The 22,850-nt window shown below is 48.9% G+C and overlaps 1 protein-coding gene across 5 annotated transcripts in view; it reads right to left on the bottom strand.

Annotated features, from left to right (window-relative positions):
- TSC22D3 (TSC22 domain family member 3) overlaps positions 1–22,850 on the bottom strand; it is a 64,118-nt gene that overhangs the window by 1,672 nt on the left and 39,596 nt on the right. For 3 of the 5 annotated variants that reach the window (XM_050777397.1, XM_050777396.1, XM_050777399.1), the window contains exon 3: positions 1,021–1,072. In XM_050777397.1, coding sequence (XP_050633354.1) covers positions 1,021–1,072 — 52 coding nt within the window. Of the gene's footprint in view, positions 1–1,020; positions 1,073–1,448; positions 1,676–1,817; positions 2,189–22,850 lie in introns of those variants that run through there. The other 2 variants (XM_050777398.1, XM_050777400.1) reach the window with 2 other exon arrangements.

A 22,850-nucleotide genomic window follows, 5' to 3' on the forward strand; every position in this document is an offset into this window, starting at 1 on the left:
TGGTCTGGCAAGTCCAATTCCTCGTTCACCTTTCTCTGAAGCACTTAAACCCTCATTCAGGAGAGCTACATGATTTGGCTCATGCTGGAGTTGAGAGCCCAGCTTTGAACTAGATAGGTTCTCCCCTCCAAGTTTCCAATGACTTTCAAAGCTGGCTGCTGAGGGGCCTTTGGGATGACACTTCTGCTGGTTGCCGGTGGTTTGCTATGTCCCCCATTTTACATAAGCCCCTGCTGCTGCTGATCCAGATCTGGGGGAAGGGGAGACCTGCAATGCATCCCATACTGTTTGTCTGCTGTACAAATCTTAACCAAGAGAATAAAATTGGCTATTTTGGAGTCTCCTCCCCTCCATATGACCCAGCACATTGAATTGCAGCTGTCCTGCAGCCGGCCAGTTAGCATGCAGGACATTGGCCTTGGGGAAAGGTACAGAACTCCTGCATCCTCTCTGAATTTGATGACTGCAATGGGGGCAGGGAAGGTGTCCTTAAGCTCCAGGGCACAATTAAGTGGCTCCCAACCGCTGAAGTCCTAACCCTCTGCAGCCATTGTGGCTGCTCCTTGGAGTATGACCTCTACCTGGTAAGGAGAGGGACAGGGGTGAGGTGCTTCGCTTCCTGTTTCCACCCAACTCCTGACCCCAGTCCAGGCTCTGCAGAGGCACTGCAGTGCTGTTGCATCCAATGAGCTCTGCCCCTTGCTAGCTGCACGATGCACACAAATGCAAGAATCTGAGCTCCCTGCCCAGCAACAGGCCCAGAAGAGAGTCAGAGCCTGCTGCAAAGACCTGAGATGGAGGAGAGAGGAAGAAAGGAGGGAGCCCGGGAAGGGAAGACTGGAAATGCCCTAAAAAGTGTCACTGTAATCAGACTCCACCTCCAGTGGGGATAGGAGGCAGGCTGTCGGCTTCCTCAGGGTTTTGGCTAACGGCTTTTTCACCCATTCCCTCAATCCTGCCCAGAGTTACATAAGCAGCAGCTAAGTCAGGGGATGAGAATGACGCAGTGTTGCCACTCACCATGGCCTGTTCGATCTTGTTGTCTATGGCCACCACGCTGGCTCCGGAGGCACTGCCAAGACAAAAAGCAAAGCGACCTATTACCCACTCGGTTCTACTCTGAGTACATGGCAGTTGTGGCCAAAGTCCTCCACCTGCCTTGGCTCTTCCTCTCTCTCTCTCTTTCTCGCCTCCCTGGCCCAGAGTTCCGGACACTTTGTCCCCAGATCCTTCCTTAGCCCCTGCAGGAAGCTGCATCTCCTCATCGAGGCCGGCTCAGCGCTGCTGCCGCCGCCCCGAGTTCCGCCCCGAGTTCCAACCGATCGGAGCTGCGTGCCAGTCCTGGGGCGCACAGGCCACCGTGGCCTGCTCAGACGATATGCAAACAATGGGGGGTGCGACCCGGGGAGTACCCCACCGTCGGCCTACAAGGTCCCGGGCAAACCTACCCGGCTCTAAAGCTAGCTAGGAATTCCTTCTCGGCTGGTAAGCTTCCGGCCTTCTCCCAAGCGGCGCACGGCACTCGGCCAGCCCCCTGCCCAGCCCTGCCCGGCCCTGCCCGCCGCCCCTCTGCCTCCGGCTGCCTCTGCGGCTGCAGCAGCTCGTTTTCACGGCGCAGCGGCCGCAGGGACGCTTCGACGACGGATCCCAGAGCGGCGGTGACCCCCCCCCTTCCTGCGTCCCCTACCCCCGCCCCTTCCCAGGATGCTGCACCGCGGGGAACGGGGACCAGCGGCGCACAGCTCGCTCAGAGATCGGGCTGGTAGCCCAGCTCCGGCCGGCGCCCCGGCTCGGTAGGCTCCAGAGTCAGCGGTTACCTGTTGTCCAGCTTAACGGAAACCACGTCCCCTCCAAGCAGGGAAGAGAAGAAGGAGATGGAGAAATTGTGCAGCTGATAGACCGCCACCTCCATGGGGGTCTGATACATTTCGGTGTTCATGACTCGGGCTGCTGGGGAGCTCTGGCCGGGTTTCCTGCCGTGCTGGGCTGCTGGGCGGCTGCTGGCAGGCTGCGCTGGGCTGGGCTCTGCGCTGGAGTCCGGCCCTGAGGCTAGGAGCGGGACGAAGGCTGCAGAACGAACCCAAAGCCAGGCAGGCGCTCCAGCTGGAGTGGAAGGGAAGTGACTCGAGGGGTGTCACCTCGTGTGTCACAAACTCCACGGCCGCCAGTCCAACCCAGACTCGGAGATATTTTGGCTCCTGCTTCTTTATATAGGAGGAGCCGGCTGCGTCACATGGCGTCAGGGGCCATGCAAATGAGTCCTGTACCGGGCTTTGTGGCCCAGTTAAACCACATCCCCTCCCTGAACCTTAGGCTGAGACTGTAAACAGTTCAGCGCTTTCTTGTACCAACTGGCATCTCCAAAGAGGGCTCTAGAGATTGATAAAAACCAAACTGGAGCTGATTTCTAGAGAAATAAGAAATACAAATGCCCTAACAAGAGGCAGAGGGCATTCAGTAGAGAACAGCGCTAGTTTGAAAAGCTCTTCTTCAGGTGGCAGCCAGCATGCCCCCATGGCTTTGCATGCTCTCCTATGTCATACTCCCTGACACCCGCCCTCACCATCACGGCCTCACCTTCTTCCCAGTCACTGCCCTCTCAGTCTCTCCCCTGCACACATACTTTGTCACCTGCACATTCACTTTCTAATCAACCCAGCTTTCCCCTCACCAGCCAGCTGGCATGCCGACCTGCCCTGAACCCCAGCACTCATCCACTTGCCCCTTCCTCTGAAAGTTCAGGTGTGGGAGTACTTGTCTGTGGACTGGCACATGTACAGGTCTGTGACATGCATGTAATGCATGCACAGGTCCACTCTAATCTACAGATGCATATGTATGGTGTGCGGGAGCTGAGGTGAGTGGGTGAACATGTATGGGAGAGCAGCTAGGTGGGTGACAGAGGAGGTGAGGAGGAGACAGGGCATGGGAGTGAGCATTGGAGTGACCACAAGACGCCAGCCCTTTTCTCTTTGGTCTACCACATTCTACTCTTCAAATAAAATACATTAAACATTATCCAGGATCCCGTGTCTCTATTTTTTAAAAACAAAACTTTGTTACTTTTCTTTAAAAAAGTGAATGACAACACTCTAAACCAAAGGTATAAATATATATAAACAATCCCAGGAAAACACCTGCCCTGTGATGGGCCCAGCCATGCACAGCATTAGAGGGTACTTCAGGAAAAACAGACTCCAAACCATAAACTAGATGAGGTGATTGTTCCATAATAAAAGTTACACGTTTCCATTAAAACATATTTTCTTTATATTCAGCCTCAAGCTGAGGGGGAAAAAAAAAAACAAAAGCACTAGAGACTTGAGGTCCTTTTCTTCCGCTTCTTCCTAAGTGAGGCCACCTGGTGGACAGAAGCAGGATTGCCACCAGAAGGAGCAAGAGGGGCAGGGACAGGTGATGGAACCGGGAATATTATTTACACAAACCCAGGACCAAAGGACAACACTGGGTTCCACCACATATACAATAGTTTGGATGAAGTTAAGGCCAGTACCCATGAATCAGTGCTCCACAGGCTGTGGTCCAAAGAAAGATCCTAATGCAATCATGCTATTGGAAAAGTACTGGGGCCTCTTATCAGCAAAGAAGGTAATTATTATTTGCTTCAGGACATTTATCTTAACCAGGTGCCTGGCACCAACACCCTGGCCAAGGCCCCAGCCAAGCCCAGTCTGAAGGCCTTGATTTCCTCCCGGCTTCCAGGGCAGTTATGCCACTGAACAGCCAACATTTTTGGCTATGGTGTGGTGCTCTATTGGTGGATTCCAGTGGTGATAATATGTGTACAAGAGCCATTATATTGCAAAGTGCTGACCAATAAACTAAGTAAATCTGCTGCACTAGCCCGGGATGGTGTTTTTCTTCATCTCACTTTAGGTAGGAGACAATCCCGATCTCAGGACATTCCATTAACTTTAAGACGCAAGCTCTCTGAACATGGCGTTTGCACTAAGACAAGTGTAGTAGACAGAACAAAGTGCAGACTATACTTATGGATCATCAAGAGCATTCGTTGAAAAAAAACTTCTTAAATCAGGAGCTTAACTAGTATCAGAATTCCCTGATATATTAGTATTAATCTGCCCTCCACACCACATAGAGTTTTCTTGGTCCAGAAAGTCTCCGAGCTGACCTTTCATTGGCTTGTTAATTTTTCCTCAACTATTGCTTTCCCCTCCCCTCAAGATTCCAAGGAAGATGATGAGAAGAAATGGGGACAGAGAAATAAGCTGGGCTGTCAGGGGAAAAACACCACCAGGAAAACAGGGCACAGGACAGAAGTAAAACAGCTCCTTCAACAGGGACTCCCTTATGTGGAGACAGAGGCAGAGAAATCCAGGGGGCATGGGAAGGGAAGGCAAAAGGGTTAAGGTTCCCAGCAAAGCTGCATTTGAATTGATCATTAATTTGTCTAGGGCCATACCTCCCTGAACACACCTGATCTCGTCTGAGTTGTTCATTAGTTGTACTTCAATTATGAAAGCAAACTGAGTCTGAGACTCACTGACAATTGTAGTTACTATTAATATAGCATCAGCTATGGGCAGACACTGTGCTGGCTGCGCCACCAACCCCAAGGTATAGGCACTGTCACTATCATTTTACAGATGAAGAAATCAAGGGTCTGAGAGGCTACCTTGCCCAAGGCGGCAAAGGTAATAAATTACAGAGCTGGAACTGCAGCCCAGGGTCTTCCTGACCCAGAGATCAAATTTGTTCCTACTGCACTGATCAGTGAGGCAGGGAATAGGTTTGTTGAATGGGTAGAGGCTTGAATGAGTGAGTTGAGGAAGTTGGTAGGGGGTTTGGAGGTGCCAGAAAGTGGTAAGGAGGAAGAAAGGGTGAGAAGCAGCAGTCCTACTGTTAGAGAGGTCCAGAGACTGCCTTTGAGTTCTGCGAGCCTTGGCTTTTCTAACACATGAGGCAGAGGAGAGCTGCAATGGGTGACTGGAACAATATCCAACTGTCCAAATGAGTTTTATGAGATGGCCATGCTCACCCACATCATTCCAAAAGGCAGCCAAGCAATCCTCAAAGAAAGCTATCTGTTTGGGAAATAGGAGACATTAATCTAACAGGGTGGCTTCCAGAATGGAACATGTAGGCCTGGGGTGTACAATATTCCAAATCAAGTATGGAGTCTTGGCAGCACAATCACAATCCAGTCAAACTTTGAGTTCCTGAAGCCCCACTCACCGGCACCCTTAATTAACTCCTTTTTCCTCCTATTCCAGCTGTGCTCAGCTTTTAGGAAAATGAGGTCAATAAGAAAACAAGTTCATATCAAAGATTTAGTTTAAAAAAAAAAAAAAGACTTGGAAAGGAGGTCCCAGGTTCATCCCAGACTCAGACAAGCTCTCATCCTCTCTACATCTCTGGTTCTGTTGAGTGAGATGTGATCACCCTGAGACCTTATGATCCTCCAATAGGAAAGAATGAATGGATCCCAGGGTCCACTAGCTCCCTAAAGGAAGAATATGGACTTAAATGTCTCTGTAGAAAGATTTTCTGGCCAGGCACAGTGACTCACGCCTGTAATCTCAGCACTTTGGGAGGCCGAGGCCGGTGGATCACCTCAGGTTAGGAATTCGAGACCAGCCTGGCCAACATGGTGAAACCCTGTTTCTATTAAAAATACAAAAAATTAGCTGAGCATGGTGGCGCACGCCTGTAATCCCAGCTACTCGTGAGGCTGAGGCAGAAGAATCGCTTGAATCTGGGAGGCGGAGGTTGCAGTGAGCCAAGATCGTGGCATTGCACTCCAGCTTGGGCAACAAGAGTGAAACTCCGTCAAAAACAAAACAAAACAAAACAAAAACAAAAACAAAAACAAAAAAAGATTTTCCAACAACAAGGGCAGGGGAGATAAGGGTGGGTAGGAAGGGTGGGGGTGGGGGAAGGAGGAGGAACCCAAAGAGTTTTCTGCTTAATCCTCAGCACACCAGAAAATTTCTCCATCCAGAATAGCTGTTCCACACCTTGCAGTGAGTGGAAATTTGTGCTGTACCTATCCATGATCTGATCCAATATTGAGACTCTCAGGGTCCTTGTGTCCCGTGGAAGTGGGCCCCAAACAGGAAACAGTTGCCTAGGCATTCAATGGCCCAGCTACCCCAACATTCACAAATGTTGCCAAATTCTCTTTCCGACATCCCATAACTCACAATGTAGGCTGAACCCAGAGCCAATACGGCAACAGTGCCTCACTGAGGAGCCAGGCCCTTTGCTGGCTCTCAGTTGTAGTTTTAATGGGACATACCAACAAAACAGACATAGCTGACCCTACCTTTCTCAGGGGTGACCTTCTAGATGGAGGGTGGCATAACGAGGACAGTGCCAATTCCCTTCATTTCAGGAGGCCTTAGAAGCCAGCATATTCCCTTTGAGCTGAAAGAAGTGCCTCAGCATTTCCTACTCATCTGTTCCCCTTCAAAAGCCAGACTGGACTCTCTAGGACAAGAGCCCTTCCTGTGCCACGTTCCCATGGGACAGTAGAACAGAGACTGAGCAAAGTCTGGGTGGCATAACCCTGGGCAGGATCTCAGAGCCCTGATAGCGGTTGGACAGCAGATTCAGGGTGGGTGCGGTAGGTTGGGGGTGGTGATGAGGGGGAACATCTCACTTCCCTTTTTGTCACACTTGAAGTACTGTGTACCACACAGCCAGAAGGAAACTATTTATAGGCAAGTCTTCCTTATTATCTACAGGGAATGTTCCACCCAAAGATTCGGCAATGTTGCCAGCAAAACACAGGGTCCTGTGTCAGAAGAAGCGGAAAAAGACATGATGCGAGAGGTGCGGGAGAAGCCACAAAGCAAACATTGGGTTAGGAGCTGGAAAAGGAAATACAAAAAGGATATTGAGCACTAGAGCGTTAACACAGTGTTAATGGGATGGTTGAAAAACATCCCTCCCCACTTACTCCTCCACCGCGGGCCCCTTCCATCTGAAGCTCTGTCTAGTTCTAATTACTTACTTGTCCCTTTTTCTGAAGAGGCTGGGGGAATAAGGAGGCTGAAATGCCATGGTTTAATTTGTCCTTGCTTCTCACTTATCTTCTCTCTTCCCTTCTGGTTCCACTCCAGTGTGGGAGACTATAGACAGGAAGGCCACTGCCACTTACATAGTTACTTTGGTTTCATGGAAAATCCCCAAAGTCCAGAAGGAGGGAAGCAAGAAGGAAAGACGGAGAAAGAGAAAGTGCCTTGTTCTCTGTGGATCATGTGAACTGCCCTGCATGGCCAGGACCCAGAGCTCCGAATTTCGGGGGCAGGAAAATGAGGAAGAGGATGCAGATGCAGATGCAGAAGGCGATGACGAGTGGGAGGGAGCCCAAGGAGAATCTTGGCGGAGATATGGACACTGTCTTGGAAAAGCAGTTCTAGCAATTGATTTGGGGCAAACTCTGGCACTGAATGATGGCAGGGGCAATGAATTGTGCCTTTCAGCTTCCTCCCGTCCAAGGTCCCATGTGAGCATCACAATCTCTGAGTGACACTAGGGACGACAGGCGCAACCAAACCTTGTTTTAACAAGGCATTTTACCCCTCCTGCCCTCACTCAGAGAAGTAAAAAACTGCTCTTGTCAAATCACCTTCGTCACCCTAACTTTGGTGGCTCACGATGGTGGGGGGTGGTTTGTTCTGCCATGTCAGCAGGACTGGAAGTATTGGCGACTTATCCAGGAATGCAGTTTAGCTCAGTGGATCTTAAATTTCATGAACCTTGTGTCAATATTTATGCCTGTCTCCCTTCCCCTTATGCCTTGCAGCTGGTAAAATTTACCTCCATAATTTTTCCAAGCCCTCCTCTTATTTTCCACCCTCCCCATTGTCCATCTACAAGTAGGAAATAGATATCCCTGAAAAAGGCGGTTGGTAAAACTAACCTTGGTAAATGGAGTCACTGTCCTCCTTTCCCCTACCCACACTAGTTGCCATTATCATTTAATTCAATTCAAATCAGTTCAATTCAAAGTTGAATGCTTATTCAAAGCGCAAGGCACATTTCAAGGAAATTTAAAACAGTAAATTGGCAGTACAAGTCCAAAATTGTGCTTCTTTCCAGAATATTCTAGGTCTGTGGCCAATTAAGAAGTCTCCTACTGGTTAGACCTTAGTGAAATGTTTGCTTCAGGAAAAAGCCTCAGGCTTGGGGGTGCTTGGGTTGGGGGGTGGCCTGGGGTTGGGAAGGACCATGCTACTACCATCTGGGGCATCATGGGGCAGAATGAGGCGTGCTTTTCTTCTCCCCACCCTGCCCCTCAACTGGTGCCCACCTAGATAGGATAATGCAGCAGCACGAAACTTGGGGTTTCTGTGGGATCTACCATTCCTTTAACATTGTGGCTGACAGTGCCAGGAAAGTTCTCTCACCCTTGTTCCCTTCCTTAACCCTAAGGCTTTGTAAAGCAAGGGAACAGGGCACAAGTATTTGCTTTCTGAGTTGCCAGTCCCTTTCTTCCAAGACGGGGGTCTTTGCTTAGCGTGGGCTCACCTCTCCCTGCCAACTTCTTGATCTTTGTCCTTTGACCAGCTCCTCTCAGCCTTACACTTGTCCCACCTCTTTCACAGGCAGGTGCTAAGGTTCCTTGCCCTCTCCTACAGACCGGCAAGCATTTTCAGGTAGACAAACAGGCTCCCTCGTCACAGCCCATCCTCTGGAAATCCCAGTGTCCTGCAGCCTTCCCAGGGGCTGGGAAAGAAAGCAGCAAGACTATGGCCACTCTTCACTTTTATGCGTCTGCACCAGCCCTCCACCAGTCTATCCAGGCCAGCGAGACACTGGCAAGGCCTCTCTCCATCCACTCTGCTCTGTGGAACAGTTCCAAGAGCCGAAATTCCAAGCCATTTTCTCTGGCAGTTGCCAGGGTTACTTTGAGTAGCATGTGGAGGACTCGGAGGCTATTGGCAATGCTTGGAAGACAGCAACCAGGAGGATCTTGTTGGGGATGGGGGTGCAGCAGATGAGGGGCCTATGAAGAGGGCAGGAGCACCTGTCTCCATTGTGGGCCCCACTATAGAATGGGTGACCTTTGAAGTGGCACAGGTTCTCTAGGGAACAAAAGGATGGTTAATAATGCTGGGCTCTTTAGTTCCTTGGCTATGATGCCTCCTAGGGCCCTTGCTTACCTCACAGCAGAGCTATTCACCATGAGCTCATTTGAGGTAGCTCCTTGATTCTCAGTTGTGGGACTCTATCACATGTGAAGAGGGGCTCTGCAGATTGCAAAGGGCCTCTGGCTCTCCAGCCATCACCACCCACTGCCTCCCACCTTCCAGGATGGACAGAAGGCAGCCTAGCTGGGGTGGGGGCAGTGGCAGGAGGCAGGGGGCACACTACTGCCAGAACAGAAAGAAAAGGAGAAACAGGGCCAGCTTCTCCCTGAGGAGGGCCCCCCAACCATGGGAACAGCACCAGGAATCTCAAAGGAGTGTTGGAAGGACTTAAGGAAGGTCTCCTGGCCTGGTTTGAGAATCACTGACAAGGAATACACACAACTTCTCAGGAAGAAAGAGTAGCACGGAAGCACATGCATTTGTGCAAACACCCTCTCCAGCCTTTCACACAGTCTAATAATTCACAGACAGCCAGGCAGAGAGGGGCATCTGCTCCCCTTCCCCGATGTTTTCACCTTCCCCATGACCCCAAAGGGGTAGTAAGGCCATAAGACATAGCAAGATAGCAAGGTAGGACACTCTAGACCATGCCAGAATGTCAAAAGTCATGGCCTCTGCGCTCTCTGACATCCAGAGCTAGCTGTGTGCTGTGCAAGGGTGACAGGTGACAGGGTCTTAGGGGAAGCTTGAGGTGGTATTCAGGTGGACACAGGGGGAACCAATTTGAAGCCTCACACTGCATACTGCAAACAGGAAGTCCTGGCACTGCCAGAAGCACAGTTTTCAAAGACGTCAATCATGCATTATAATGGGCTCTTTTAAATGAAGGAGAAATAAAAACAAGTACCATTTGTGCACAATCAATCATATGGACGCCTAAGAAATGATTCCCACAGGCTCCTCTTGAGGACAGTTCTAACTAGAGCCAGTCCTGGCATAGAGGCCCTCTGTGACCTGAGAAGTGTGATCTGAAGGGCGGTGAGAAAAAAAAATATCCCTCTCAGTCAGCTGTTTTCCAGACCGCTACTGTGGTCCTTACAAATGCCACCATGAGAATCGTGCCTTTGGGTTCCAATGATCTCTCCTGGAGTTCTTCGTTTATACTTTGAGGAATGAGAACAGCTTCTTTTCCAATGCAAAAAGCCCTGGGAAGGTGCCACATTCAGCCACTATCAGTTCAAATACTTGAGTATGAACTAAATTATAGTATTACTTTCAACAGAGTAGTCAGTGACCAATCAGCGTCAGCAGACAATTGGACACACAGCAGGTAAACCTTGATGGTGGGCTGCAGTGGGCCTAAGGGAGATTGTGGAAAATGCAGGCATCCTGGGCTGCAGCCCTAGCACGTCTAGTGGAATAGGTGTGGGGCAGGAGAAGGGTATTTCTCAGGTGTTTTGGATGCAGCTCTTTTGACACTAGTCCATGGAACTGCTTTTAGGAACTGCTGGCCTAAAGGTAAGAGCCAAGAAAGGATCTATCTGAAGAGCCCCTATGGTGCCAGGGGCACTGAGACCCACTTCGTGTGACACATTCGGACGAGGCTTGGCATATTCTAGACCTGCTGTCTGTTCTGCCCTTTCTTTCTCTCACTCCTGAAAGTTTGACCAGAATGTGAGTGAGAGCTACTATTAGAGAGATGATCCTGAACATGCTCTGATTTATATCCAAATCTTTGGCAATTTTTGCCTGCCTGTTAAGAGGAACAGATGGCTTTTAAGACACTTCACAGTGGTCAGTGAAAACTCTCAGTCTGGCAGGTCAGGGACATGCGGCGGGGGAGGGATGGGCATCGTTGTGGGAAAGAGAGAACCCAGCATAGAGAAGGGGAAGGGGCTGATTTTTCTCTAACAGCATAGTTTGGTCAATAAACTGGCCCAACCTCCCTTCTACAGGAACCAGCTCTTCTCCAGCCCTGTGGCTGTCACTGCCCAGTCAAACCTGGGTCAATTCCCAGGTGAAAGGGGTGTGACTCATTCCCCCCTCAAGAACCTGCTGGGGCTGACTATAAAGTCTTGCCAGGATCTCTGCAAACATGCCCGTCCCCACCCTGATCCAAGCCTGGAACTCACCCCTGCCTACCATCCTCACCCAATCCCATTGCTTGTGAGCCCCTCCCTGGCAACAAGGCCATCTCCCCTGCTCACTGACTCCCCTCTCCAAGGGGGAGCAAGAGAGGAATTTACTGTTCTCTGTGGTATGCATCCGGCCTGTCTTTTGGCCTTATTTTATTTTATTTTATTTTATTTTATTTTTATGTTTAATTTACATTGTTTGCTAGGTTTGGGGCTTAAATAAACAAAAGCTATGCTTCTCCCCAAGGCCTAGACTTCCTGGTTGCCTGCCAGCAACAGGGTGACCCTTTTAACCTCTTCTCTTGTTCCTTGAGACATTCAGTGTTGGGGTGGAGTTGAAAGAAAAAGATATTTAGGGTCAAAAACCTGGAAATTCTTAGTGCCAGCCTAAAATACCATCCCGGCACTTGCCGACAGTATGAATGTTAAGCATTGAAGCCACCTTACCAAGGACAGGCGGCTTTTAAGCCCACAACAAGATTGTAAAAATAAAGCACAAAAATGGAAAGTTCAAAGTATTAGCATTGATTTCTTTTCTTTCTTTCTTTCTTCTTCTTTTTTTAAATCTACTCTACAGATGTCTTTGTACCACCAAGCAAAGACAGAAGTGCCCGGGTCTCTGTGGGTGGGGCCTTTGTGGCACGAGCAACCTTAAAGACCTATAGACACCAGAGCATGGTGGGCCTGACCAAGAAGACTTCTTGCCAAAGCTCATACAACTTAAAAAATAAGGGGAACACTAGCCCCTATGTCCTAGGGATAGAGCTCTAACAGCAAACTAACGAATCCTGGTCAACAGTTCTGACATCCTGTTATTTGCTAAAACTAATAATACCATGGAGTTTGTTGACAGAGTTGCAGAAGAGCTAAAGTAAATATGGAAACCGAGGAACAGCCAAGTATAGACAGTTACTAGCTCAGCAGTTGAGAGGACAAGAGTTTCACGGATACTCCTTGGACATCTTGGGGCACCGGGCACTGAGCATGATTGGGAGATGACCCAGAAGGCATCTGTCAGGTCACTGGGTGATTTCTCTCCAACGATAGGCTGCTGCAATGATGGGTTTGGCCTACAGAGCTGGTACTGAGCTCTCAGACAGACAGTAATGAGATGAAAAATTGAGAGGGACTCCCCTGATGCATTTGTGAAGGGAGTTATGCCCCAAGAAACATCACTTTAGCTCCCATTTTAAATGAACTTGTTCAAGTGGGAAGAAAATATGTCCGAAGGTCAGAGTTTTTTTTCCACCTTGGCCGCTAGCCAGCTGGAGACTTCATGGAAGACCTCTAAACTCTCTATGCTGCTAGACCCGCATCCCTGAAATGGAAGTAATGCCACACAAGGTATGCGTGTTTTATGGATACCCTAATGTCTGGAAACATAAATATATAATTTTATTTTACTTTTTACAGATCAAAGATGTCTTTGATGACTTTATAAATATTTACCTATGGACTTTATGAACACCCTGTAGGAAGCATAACTGAGCTCTTTGGAGAGTGAAAAAAAGGGCTACAAGAACGTGACAAACTCTATGAAAAGTAAAAACTCTGGTTCCCAAACACCGCTGGCAAAATGGCTCCCCAAGTGAGCAGCCCTTTTAACACTGTTTCAAATTTATCTTTCTAACTTTCTGTCTGATTTCAATGTTTGTTCTCGTGGTTTTACATATACTGCTACGGGGAGGGGGTAGTTCGAGAAGTTGTTGTTAAAATGGAGTCCATATTTAAATTATTCTCCTGAAGGTCCTAGCAATGTTTCCCTGTATGTAGAACTTCTAACTTGCACAACGTTTTGACCCCAAGAACCACTTTGATAGTACAAACAATCAGTAATCAGTAGGACCTCTATTCTTTCTAGCAGTACTGAAGGCACAGTCAGACAAGACCACGACTGAAAATGGGTCATGCAAGGTCTCAGGTGAGCACTGATTGGCTTTCTACACTAGAATATAAACCTTGTGAGGGCAGGGGCTTATCTTATTTACTACTGTACAAGCAAGGCTTGGACCGGTGCCTGGCACGCAGTACAAATGCAGTAAATACATGCTTAGTAAGAAAAAAAAAAAAAAGATTGTCTATGTGTTAGGACTTTGCTAATGGCCTCATGGAGAACTATAGGCACATTCATGAATTAGTCTTCTGTTAACACTTTAATTTGGGGACAATCATTGCTTGAGAGAAACTGTGCAGTTACAAACACAAAAGACCTGTGAAAATCAAACATACTTGGGAAACCCAAACATAGTTTAATTTAGTAAGTGGCCGCTAATGACCTGGAAGCATGGCTCAACCACTTAAGTAAAAGGGATAATTCACCCATGTGTGTGCTCCTGGTTCTCCACTAATGCTAGGACTTTGGTCAGTTTCCATCTTTAGCTAAAGGGGCTGGGTCGGTTGGGAACAGGTCACCCACAGTGAGCAGTAGAGGGTGATAAAGCCCAGGAGCAGGGTGGCCAAGTCTCAGCTGGCACCAGTATCAAAGAGGGATTTAGGGCTAGCAGGCCTGACGCTCTGAGTGAGTGGCAGCCATATAGCTGGAATGACGGGAGTGGGGGGAGGACAAAAACCATCTGGACTAAAAATACCCTGATACTCACTAAGATAAAGGAAATTCTCACCATTAATGTCACCCTTGGGTTTGAAGTCTTGAGGTGCCCTGTTAAAATGGAAAGTCTTTCTCAGAAGGGGAATTGTTTAGTTTTTCTCAGGGAAGGGATGTGATGACCTGCCTCAGCTTGATCAGAATAGTGGGAGGGGCTTCTGGGAGAAGTAACCCAGGCTGGCTAAGTATAGACTGGTGGGGTGCTGCCTAGGGTGGGGCATCACAATGGGTCCTGGTTATCTGGTGGCCTTGGGATTTCAGGGGACAGGCAAATGTGGCCAAATATTGAAGACTCACTGGCAAGAAACCAAACTGCCTCTGAGTGGGCAGCTTTAAGAGTAGTAGAGTTTAGGGCAAAGGAGATTGTTTTCTCCTTCTGTTCTTGGTAAATGAAAGCAAGCTGTTATGAAGATGTCGTGAGGAGCAGCAAGGCTGCCTTGAGCATATTAGGGATGTTAATCTTCAGCGCTCCCTGCCTGGGAGACCCCGTTTGCTTGCTCATCAAAACATCCTCCCCGGGCGCATCCTCCTCCAGCTCTACTGCCTCATTTATATGGTGGCATAGCTGAGAAATTAACCCCCAGAAGAGTCTGTGGCTGCTGGGGGTTGATGGATTCTTAATCCCTGGGGTAATTTCTTTTTACCAAGAGCCTGCTGTGAACCCAAAGGAATGAGTCTAGTGGGAGAAATTCCAGGCAGAAGGGCAGGACGCTGAAGGAGCTTTCTTTGACCATTTTCTGCCACTTTCTGCTGGCAGTGGCCTTCTCAGCCTGTGCACCAGTCAGCCCTGGCAGCAGACACAATACTGACACTAGAGCTGGCGAGGGAAGCCCTTGCCCCTCATCACCACTCCTTCTTGCCCTTGTAAAACTCTGGAAAAACCTCAGCCCTGGAGCTCCCTCTAGTTTGACCAGGTGATAGCCAATTGCCTGACACTAGGTAGAGCTGGGCCGATAGAGGGAGGCAGGAGAGTGGGGCTGGGCATCCCCCCCCTCCACCCCCGGGGCCCCGTTGTGAGGTGTTGACAGCTGGGAGAGGACCTGAAACCAGTTAGCCTGGGGCTCCCAGCCAGCAGTGTATTTTCATCTTGTTTTGACTGGGACCGTCCTCCCCTGTGTAAACACATCCATGTCAGGGGGAAGAAAATGTAGAACAGCTTAAAATAAATGGGTGGAATGCCTCCCACTCATGAATCACCAGTGCAGGGAATGCCCTGCACGTGGGCCTTGCTTTAAGCAAATCTGACATTATGAAAATTTTAACTTAACAAGAGGACAAGGATGGACAGCTGTTAGGACTTGACCTACCTCTGGGAGATCTCAAAGCGTCATCGGGTCCAAATAATATCAGCAGCTCCCATGTACTGATTGCTTAGTGAGCACTGCGCTAAAGACATTAGATACATTAACCTTTTGAATCTTGTCAACACTGTTAGGAGTTGGGTATTATCTTATCATTAGACCTGTTTTGTGGATGAGGAAACTGAGGCTCAGAGAGGTTAAATAACTTGCCTGGGGCTACACAGCAAGCAAGTGGCAAAGATCAGATGAAACTCCCTGGTGTGTGATTTTAAAGCACTGGGCTGTCTCTAGCTGGAATTGTGCTTTGTTCTGAGGAGGGTTCCAGGCCCAGCTGCACTCCAGGCAGTAACTGGAACCTGCACTAGTGTTCCTTCCCACTGAACTCTCTTCATACAGCTGCAGAGGAATTTGAAAAGGGTCCTTATCAGGGTCAGGGTGGGGAAGGCCTTGGGTGGGGGCTGTTTCTTTCAATTGACTAAAGGACTCCCAAGGCAATTAATTCCCTGGAAGAGTAAGCCCCCCTGGAATGTCAGGATGGGATGGATCATCTCCATTTCAATTCAGGGACTGGCAGATTGTTTATGGGCAGCTGCTTGACCAGTCTCAGGGCAGGCCACTCAGTAACTGCAAATAAGTACAAACTACCAGACAGCAGGCTGGGGAGGGGACAAAAGACCAGTATAATCCAGTATAAGCAAAAACCGAATGTAAACACATATTTTGAAACAAAATGTCACCAATCATGGTCTGTGCAGGGCTGGCCCCCAGGGTAAACTGTGAAAGTATGAGTCTGTCTTCAGAACCTTCCTGCTTCCTTTTCGGGTACCTTCCTCCTGTCTGTTCCTTTATGCCACCTGTGCCCTCCTGCTGCCTGGAGTTTGATGGGTCCCATAGCTTCAGGGGTGCAGCAGGGGACCTGCCTTCCTTAGCAATGCCCTCTTTAAGAGAGACTCCCAGTCTTCTTCACAAAAATCAAACGTAAATGGCCTTTGGCATTTAAAAGGACAAATCGAAGAAATTTGTTTGTGTAAATTCTAGGTAATGGCTTAACAGGTTTTTCTCAGTCAGATCACAGGGGCTTTAATCCAAAGATTTCGGTCAATGCTATAATTTTAGTCATACGTAGGGGGTGGTGGGGAAAGAACAAGCTGGAGAGATACAACAGTGGGGGAAAGATTGCTTATCAGTGATGATCAAATCTTGCCAAGTTGGCCACAATTGACTGTGACTCTAGGTAAGGCTGGCTGTATGAATGTACAGGGATGAATACTATGCTCTTAGCTTGTGCCGTATTCTTTCCAGAGCACAGTGGAAAGAGCACTGGAATGGTAGTCAGGAAACCTGGGTTCTGGTCTGAGTTTGCCCCTGACTACCAGAACAGAACAACAACCTTGAAAAGTTCCAGAACCATTCTGGGCCCATTTCCCCTAACTATAAAACGAGAGGGTTGGGGCTGTAAAATTATATTTATTTGGGTGCTTTTTTGATGAATGATACCTCTATTTAGACTGGGAGCTATATCCAAAGTTTCCTACAACAGTGTCTGGCATATAGCATGTGCTCAATAAATGGATTGTGTTGAGTGAAATGAATGAATGAATGGCGAGAGTGACTTCTAAGGTGACTGCTCAGTTCTGATAGTCTCAGCCTCAATCTCCTCAGATGCAGCTACTTGCAATCATGCTTCTTGAGTCAAGAGGCCTTGGCAAAGAGCTGGGTGAGGTCTTCAGGCCCTTGCCCTCAGGACCAGATCATGTCTGCCCCCATGGGGTACAGGGGCAGCCTGAGCTGGGGATAAACAGATCTGAGACAAAGGCAGCAAGCAAGAGCTTCCAAGAGGTGCGGAAGGCTTGCAGGATGCTGGATGGGGGTCGGGGGAGGGAGAGGGCTGTAGGAAGGGCAGGGTAGGTCAGGAGGAGGAGCCAGGGGAGTAACTTTTACAACATTTTCTGTAAAACGGGAAACCTAGATAACAGAGACCTGACGGGTGTCTGGGCTGAGGTAGGGAAAAGTGCCCAGTCGCATGGTGACTCAAGGTCAGGAGCTGGAATGGGGCCCAGAGCTCTCAAGCCTCTGCTCACTCCCTTGGGACTGGCCCTTGGCTCCAGGCCAGCTCCCTGAATAGTTCCCCCAACCCCCACCCTGCCCCTCCAGGATTTCAGCTTCTTAGGCCAATCTGCTTCCTTGTCCAGCCACTGCCTCCACCGCCCTCCCTTCCCCTCCCTCTGCCAAGGCTACATGGAAGTCCTTCTCCAAACTCCCTCCAAGGACTCAGCACTGGGGCCCAGTGCAGTCACCCATTAGAGCTCTCCAAGGCCAGGCCAGCTTTTGGGCAGACTGGCCCACCTTCCCAGTGTTGCCCACATTCACACTCTGACATAACTCCTCCCCTCCTTATGCAAAAGGAAGGAGGCTTTGCCAGCGCTACTTTCCTCCCCTTCAAACACCTCCCCCTCCCAACCCGCCCGCGCCCTACTCCAGCCTACTCCATCACCCAAGCCTCTAGGGACACTCCCAGACATTGTTCTCAGGTGCCAAGATGTTCTTCCTTTCCCTCCCTACTCTTTCCTTCAGCAGCACCCTTTCACATTATAACAGGGGCTGCAGTTCCAATCCAAAAGAGTGAATCTTCAGGGGTGAAATTTTAAGTATTAGTGAGTTGGGAGACAGAGAGATTCATGGGGCAGAATTCCTTCCCAGTATTCTTGACATAACACTATGGAGATAGTTACCCACTCTAGATACTCATTAGGCCAGTTCTGGACTTTGCTGCCCTGGGAGTTGGAAGGCTGAAGTTCTGGTCCCACCTCTGCCATTAAAATAGTCTATGTAGGCTGAGTGTGGTGGCTAACACTTGTAATCTCAGATCTTTAGGAAGCCGAGGCGGGAGGATCGCTTGAGGTCAGGAGTTCGAGACTAGCCTGGGCAACATTATGAAACCCCGTCTGTACAAAAGAATTTTTAAAAATTAGCCAGGCGTGGTGGTGCACACCTTTAGTCCCAGCTACTCCCGGCCGAGGAGGGAGGATTCCTTGAGCCCAGGAAGTCGAGGCTGCAGTGAGCTGTGATTGCACCACTACACTCCAGCCTGGGTGATAGAGTGAGACCCTGTCTCAAAAAAAAAAAAAAAAAAAAAAATCTCTGTGTAACCTCTAGCGAATCACTTCATCTCTCTGCGTCTGAATTTCATCTGTCAAGTGGGGGTAATTACCCCTGCCATACCCACCTTGGCAGGGCTGTTACAAAAATTAGAGACAATGTGTGCATGCGTGCGTGCACAAGTGCACAGGCATGCATAACACAGAGAGAAAGCATGCGCACTTTCTACATGGCAAGACCCTGGACAAATATTAGGGATTATTATCCCCGCTCCCACCTCCACTGCAATGTGCTTGAAGTACTCATTCAGGTTACTTGGTAGAGCTCTCTTCACAAAAAAATGCCAGTGTACCTTAGGCCTGCCCCTTTCTTCTCTCCCAATTTCTGTCCCTCCCCCAAGGCTTGGCCCTTAGCCACATTTGGTCTCCTGCACACCTCCACCCTGCTTTAAGAACATCTCCCACCCCACCCTTATCCCCCTCACCACCCATCCTGTCCCCTCAAGCCTTCCTCCACCAGCTGAGGGCTTCTTGCCATGCTGTCTCCTTCTCTTGCTACTGTGCCGAATGACCCCGCTTTTACAGCCCTGACCTTGGGCCCTCTCCATCAAAGCTTTAAAGAGGAAGGGACTCTGGGGGGTAATGACTGAACCTAACAATTTTCTACAGAGACTGAGCACAATGCGGAACACCCAGCATGTGCTCCAAAAACACACCATTGTTTGGTTACTTGCGCTGGGGAAGATGTTTGGGGTGGAGTCTGCTTTGGGGCTCCTGAAATCTTGCCAGATAGACAACTGCCTGCCTCACCTCTAGGTTCGGCAGGCACTGCCCATCTGATCTTCCCACCCATTTTCCCCTTCACCTCTCAACCCAGAGAATAGGCTGGGCTGTTTCATCTCTAGGACCTGCACACTAGAATGTGATTTCAATCCTCCCTGGCCTAGTGCCACTGAGTTTCTCTGGTCTCCCCACCTTTCCCCCAGGGATGACAAGCTAAGGAGCAGTCTGGGGCACCCTCTAAATTTCCCAGCACAAACAATCAGCTCCCTCTGTAGGGCCACACCCAAGAGTCTTCTCACCTGAAGAAATCTGGGCTTCCCTTCCCAGAATTGAGGGTTTTGGGCTTTGACCTAGGGGCTGGAAAATGGGGCCCACCATAGTACAGTGTGTATCTAACAGCTCTACTCCTATACACGGTGATGATATTCTCCTTGGCTGGAATGTCTCTCGCTCTGAAAAACACTGGGGAGAGTGTGTCTCCCAAATTGTGCAGGCAAAGCCCTTGCTTTCATCCAAATACTCCCTCCAGGCTGCATTTCAACCCTCCTCTTTGCAAAGAAGGAAATCATAAGCAAAAGGTGACCTTGCTAGACCTTGCCAGGGAACTGGTGACAGGGTGGCAACGCATGGCCTCATTTTTTGGCCCCTGCCACCTGTCTGTCTCCCTCCCTCTGTCTGCTGCTGGGGCCTCATGTTGGCAGGCAAGTTGGGAGGAGGTGGGACTCTCTGGAGAGGCCATCTGGAGAAGCTGGTCCTGTAATGGAGACGAAAAAGGTGGTCTTGGGGGACCAAGGCTCAGGCAGGTGAACGTGAAGACTCTGAAGCAAGTGAGGGAAGAGGGAAGTGGGAGGTTGGCAAGAAAGATCATAAATTGTCACTTTTTTTTTTTTTTTTTACCAGTAATGGTAAGAGTAATAACAATAATAATAGCTACTACTTATTGAGAGTTTATTATATACCAGGCACTGTCCAAGCACTTTTCACGCATTATTTTATCTATTGTTCACAACAACTCTATGTAAAAAAAAAAAAAAAAAAAAAAAGATTGCAGATGACAGATGAGGAAGCAGAACCTTATAGAGGTTGTAACCAGCCCAAGGTCACAGTTAGAGCTGGGATTTGACGATCCAGTTGACTCTAGAACCCACACTCTTCCCCCTTACCCAACCCTCACTGTCCTTGCCCCAAGCATGGGTCGTCACTGAAGGGCTCACCAGGCACCATCCACCACAGTTTGGCCTCTCAAGGCCCTTGGAGCCTCAGTTACTTGAAATTGTTTTGTTTTGTTTTGTTTTGTTTCACTCCATTTTTTTCTCCCTAAGAGGCCAACATACCAATGAGGGATTTGCTTAATAGCATCCAACAGATGGGGCAGGAATCACGCAAGAGTACTGGGCTCTGAATCAGGAGAAAGACCAACTTTGCCCCTGGTCCTGCCATGAAATTGTCATGTGACCCAAGGCAGGTTGAATGCCCTCTCAGGGCCTTGGTTTCCACACCTGTTCAGCGCTATTCTTGGTCCTGGGCAGGGATCAGTGATGTATAAAATTCAACAGTATCAAAGACTTAGTGATGGGCCCTTGACCTCACTCTCCCCAGTGGAAGAAGGCCTGGCAATTTGAAAGCATTTCAGCTCCCCACCTTCCACTTGGAAATCATGAGTCTGCTGTAGCATTCACCACCACCCTCAGCATTTGATTCCAGGACCAAGTAAGACCTCCATGCCAGGCAACGGCTCCTCACCAGCATGCCCTCCAACCAAGCCCTCTCTCACTGAACATGTGTTAATGTCCTTTCTAATCACCCCTCTGAGATGTCCTTGCCTTGCTTTTTCCTTCCTCTTCTCCTTTTTCCCCTCAGCACCCACCTCCCCAGCTGACTATTGCTCTCAGAATGCCATTCTCCTTCACTCTTGACATATGTAGCTGACCCATACCAATCAACTGGCTTCTTCCCTGAATGCACAGTTCTCCCCTTTGGCTTACTTGGCATCTTCTGGCTTCTTTTTGTTGTGTTTTGTTTTTTTACATATTCAAAGAGATGAAAGGAACTCTGAAGATGAACTGGTCCAATTCTCTCCCTTTTTGGAGTGAGGGAACTGAAATGTGGGTAGAGCCAATAACTTGCCCAAGGTCACACAGACAGGTAGGGACAGAGTCAGTACTCCAACCAGGCCCGTGTAATTCCAGAGCCTCTGCTCTTTTACTCTGCTCCCTTGGCCTTTAGGCCTTGGCTCGCCAGCCACCATCACCATCCCCTTCTCCAAGTGTACCTCTTTTTCATGACACACCACTGAGCACTGATTCTATTCTTTAATTGTTTGCTATGTGTATATCTAGTTTTCCTAACAACAAAGCAGTATGAGTGGTAAGGGGCTAACTCATTCCTTTCACTTGAATGAGGTACAGAGGAGGGAAGTGACCTGCCTAAGGTCACACAGCTCATTAGTGATAGAATTGGGAACAGGATCTTGGTCCCCAAGCCTCAACTTGGGGCCACTCCCACTACACCACAATGCAGCGCACCTCTCTTTCTCTCCCCATTTCCCCCTTCTGTGCTGTCGTGGAATTTTACAATCTTGTCCCTTTCTTCTTTATATTCTTCTTCTCATTCCTAAATTCTGCATTTTTCATAACAAGCCTGCTGGATTTTAGAACTGGAAGGGACCTCTACCTGTCACTTAACAGACGAGAAAACTGAGACCAGGAGAGGGAAAACAGAGTGCCTGAAATCACACAGCTCAATAGTGGCACACTGTGCTTGATTTGTTTGGCCGTTCTTGCTTGAAAAGCCCCTTTCCAGGCGTGACCAGATCCAGCAAGATCTGAGAGTGCTTGGGCCCAGGGTCACACAATGTCCCTGGGGAAAAGTAGAAGGAGCTGAGAGGCCCGGAACCACCCACATCCTCTCACATCCCACCCCGGGAAGCCCAATTTGGCCTTGCTGAGGGAGGTGACTATCAAGTATGTGTTGAGATAAAGTCATAGCCTCTCCAATTCTCAGTTCATGGCCTAGACAGTGGCGTCAAAGCCCAAATGGGCTGCAAAACGAGGTCAGTTAACTGTCCTCTCAATGGAAAAATCTTGTTAAATCAATAGCACTTAAAACGTCAACAGACCCAGAGACCTTTCCTTTGTTTGTTTTTTCCTCCTGGGCCGGTCTTTCTCACCCACCCTACTGTGAAGGCACAGACAACACAGGAATCCAGCAAGGGAAGTTGCAAAGGCCAGACCACGGCTCCCAGGGCCCCTGGACCAATGGGGGACAAGGGGCATGCTGAGGTATAAATGATTTGTGAAGACCCTGGCCAAATCCCTCCTTATTCCCCCAGGCAATGTTATTCAGATTCAAGGCCCTCCCTAGCAACTGGCACCTGGTTGGAAATAACCAGGAGCTACTCAAAACTCCAGTAGAGATTCTGGAAGCTCATCCCTGCCCCAGCTTTGCCACACAGGGGTTTCACTAAGTAAGAGAACAACCAGAAAGCCAATTAGACACCACCATGGGGCCTTCCTGCATTGGGAAGTGTCTGAGGTTCTCAGACTGGAGTGGATGTTGGCTCTTTTCCCAGACATCCTCCCCACTACACACCATGGGTGTATTCTACCTTCCCGCCACGCACAAAGAGGGTGGCTGCCTCCATGCTGTTTTTTTTTTTTTTTCCAAACAAGCTTCTTCCTGCTCCCAAACTGATCCTACTGCAGAGCCTGTACTTTCTCCCATTAAATGAAGTCCTTCATATGAGAGTATTGTGAGTTGATTCCAACCAGGATTCATTTGACAAAAATTTATTGAGCCCTTACTTTGTGTCAGACACTGGTAGCTTCTCTCAACAGTGTTTTGTGCTA

The sequence above is a fragment of the Macaca thibetana genome, chromosome X (assembly GCF_024542745.1).
Source record: "Macaca thibetana thibetana isolate TM-01 chromosome X, ASM2454274v1, whole genome shotgun sequence".
Lineage (NCBI taxonomy): Eukaryota > Metazoa > Chordata > Mammalia > Primates > Cercopithecidae > Macaca > Macaca thibetana.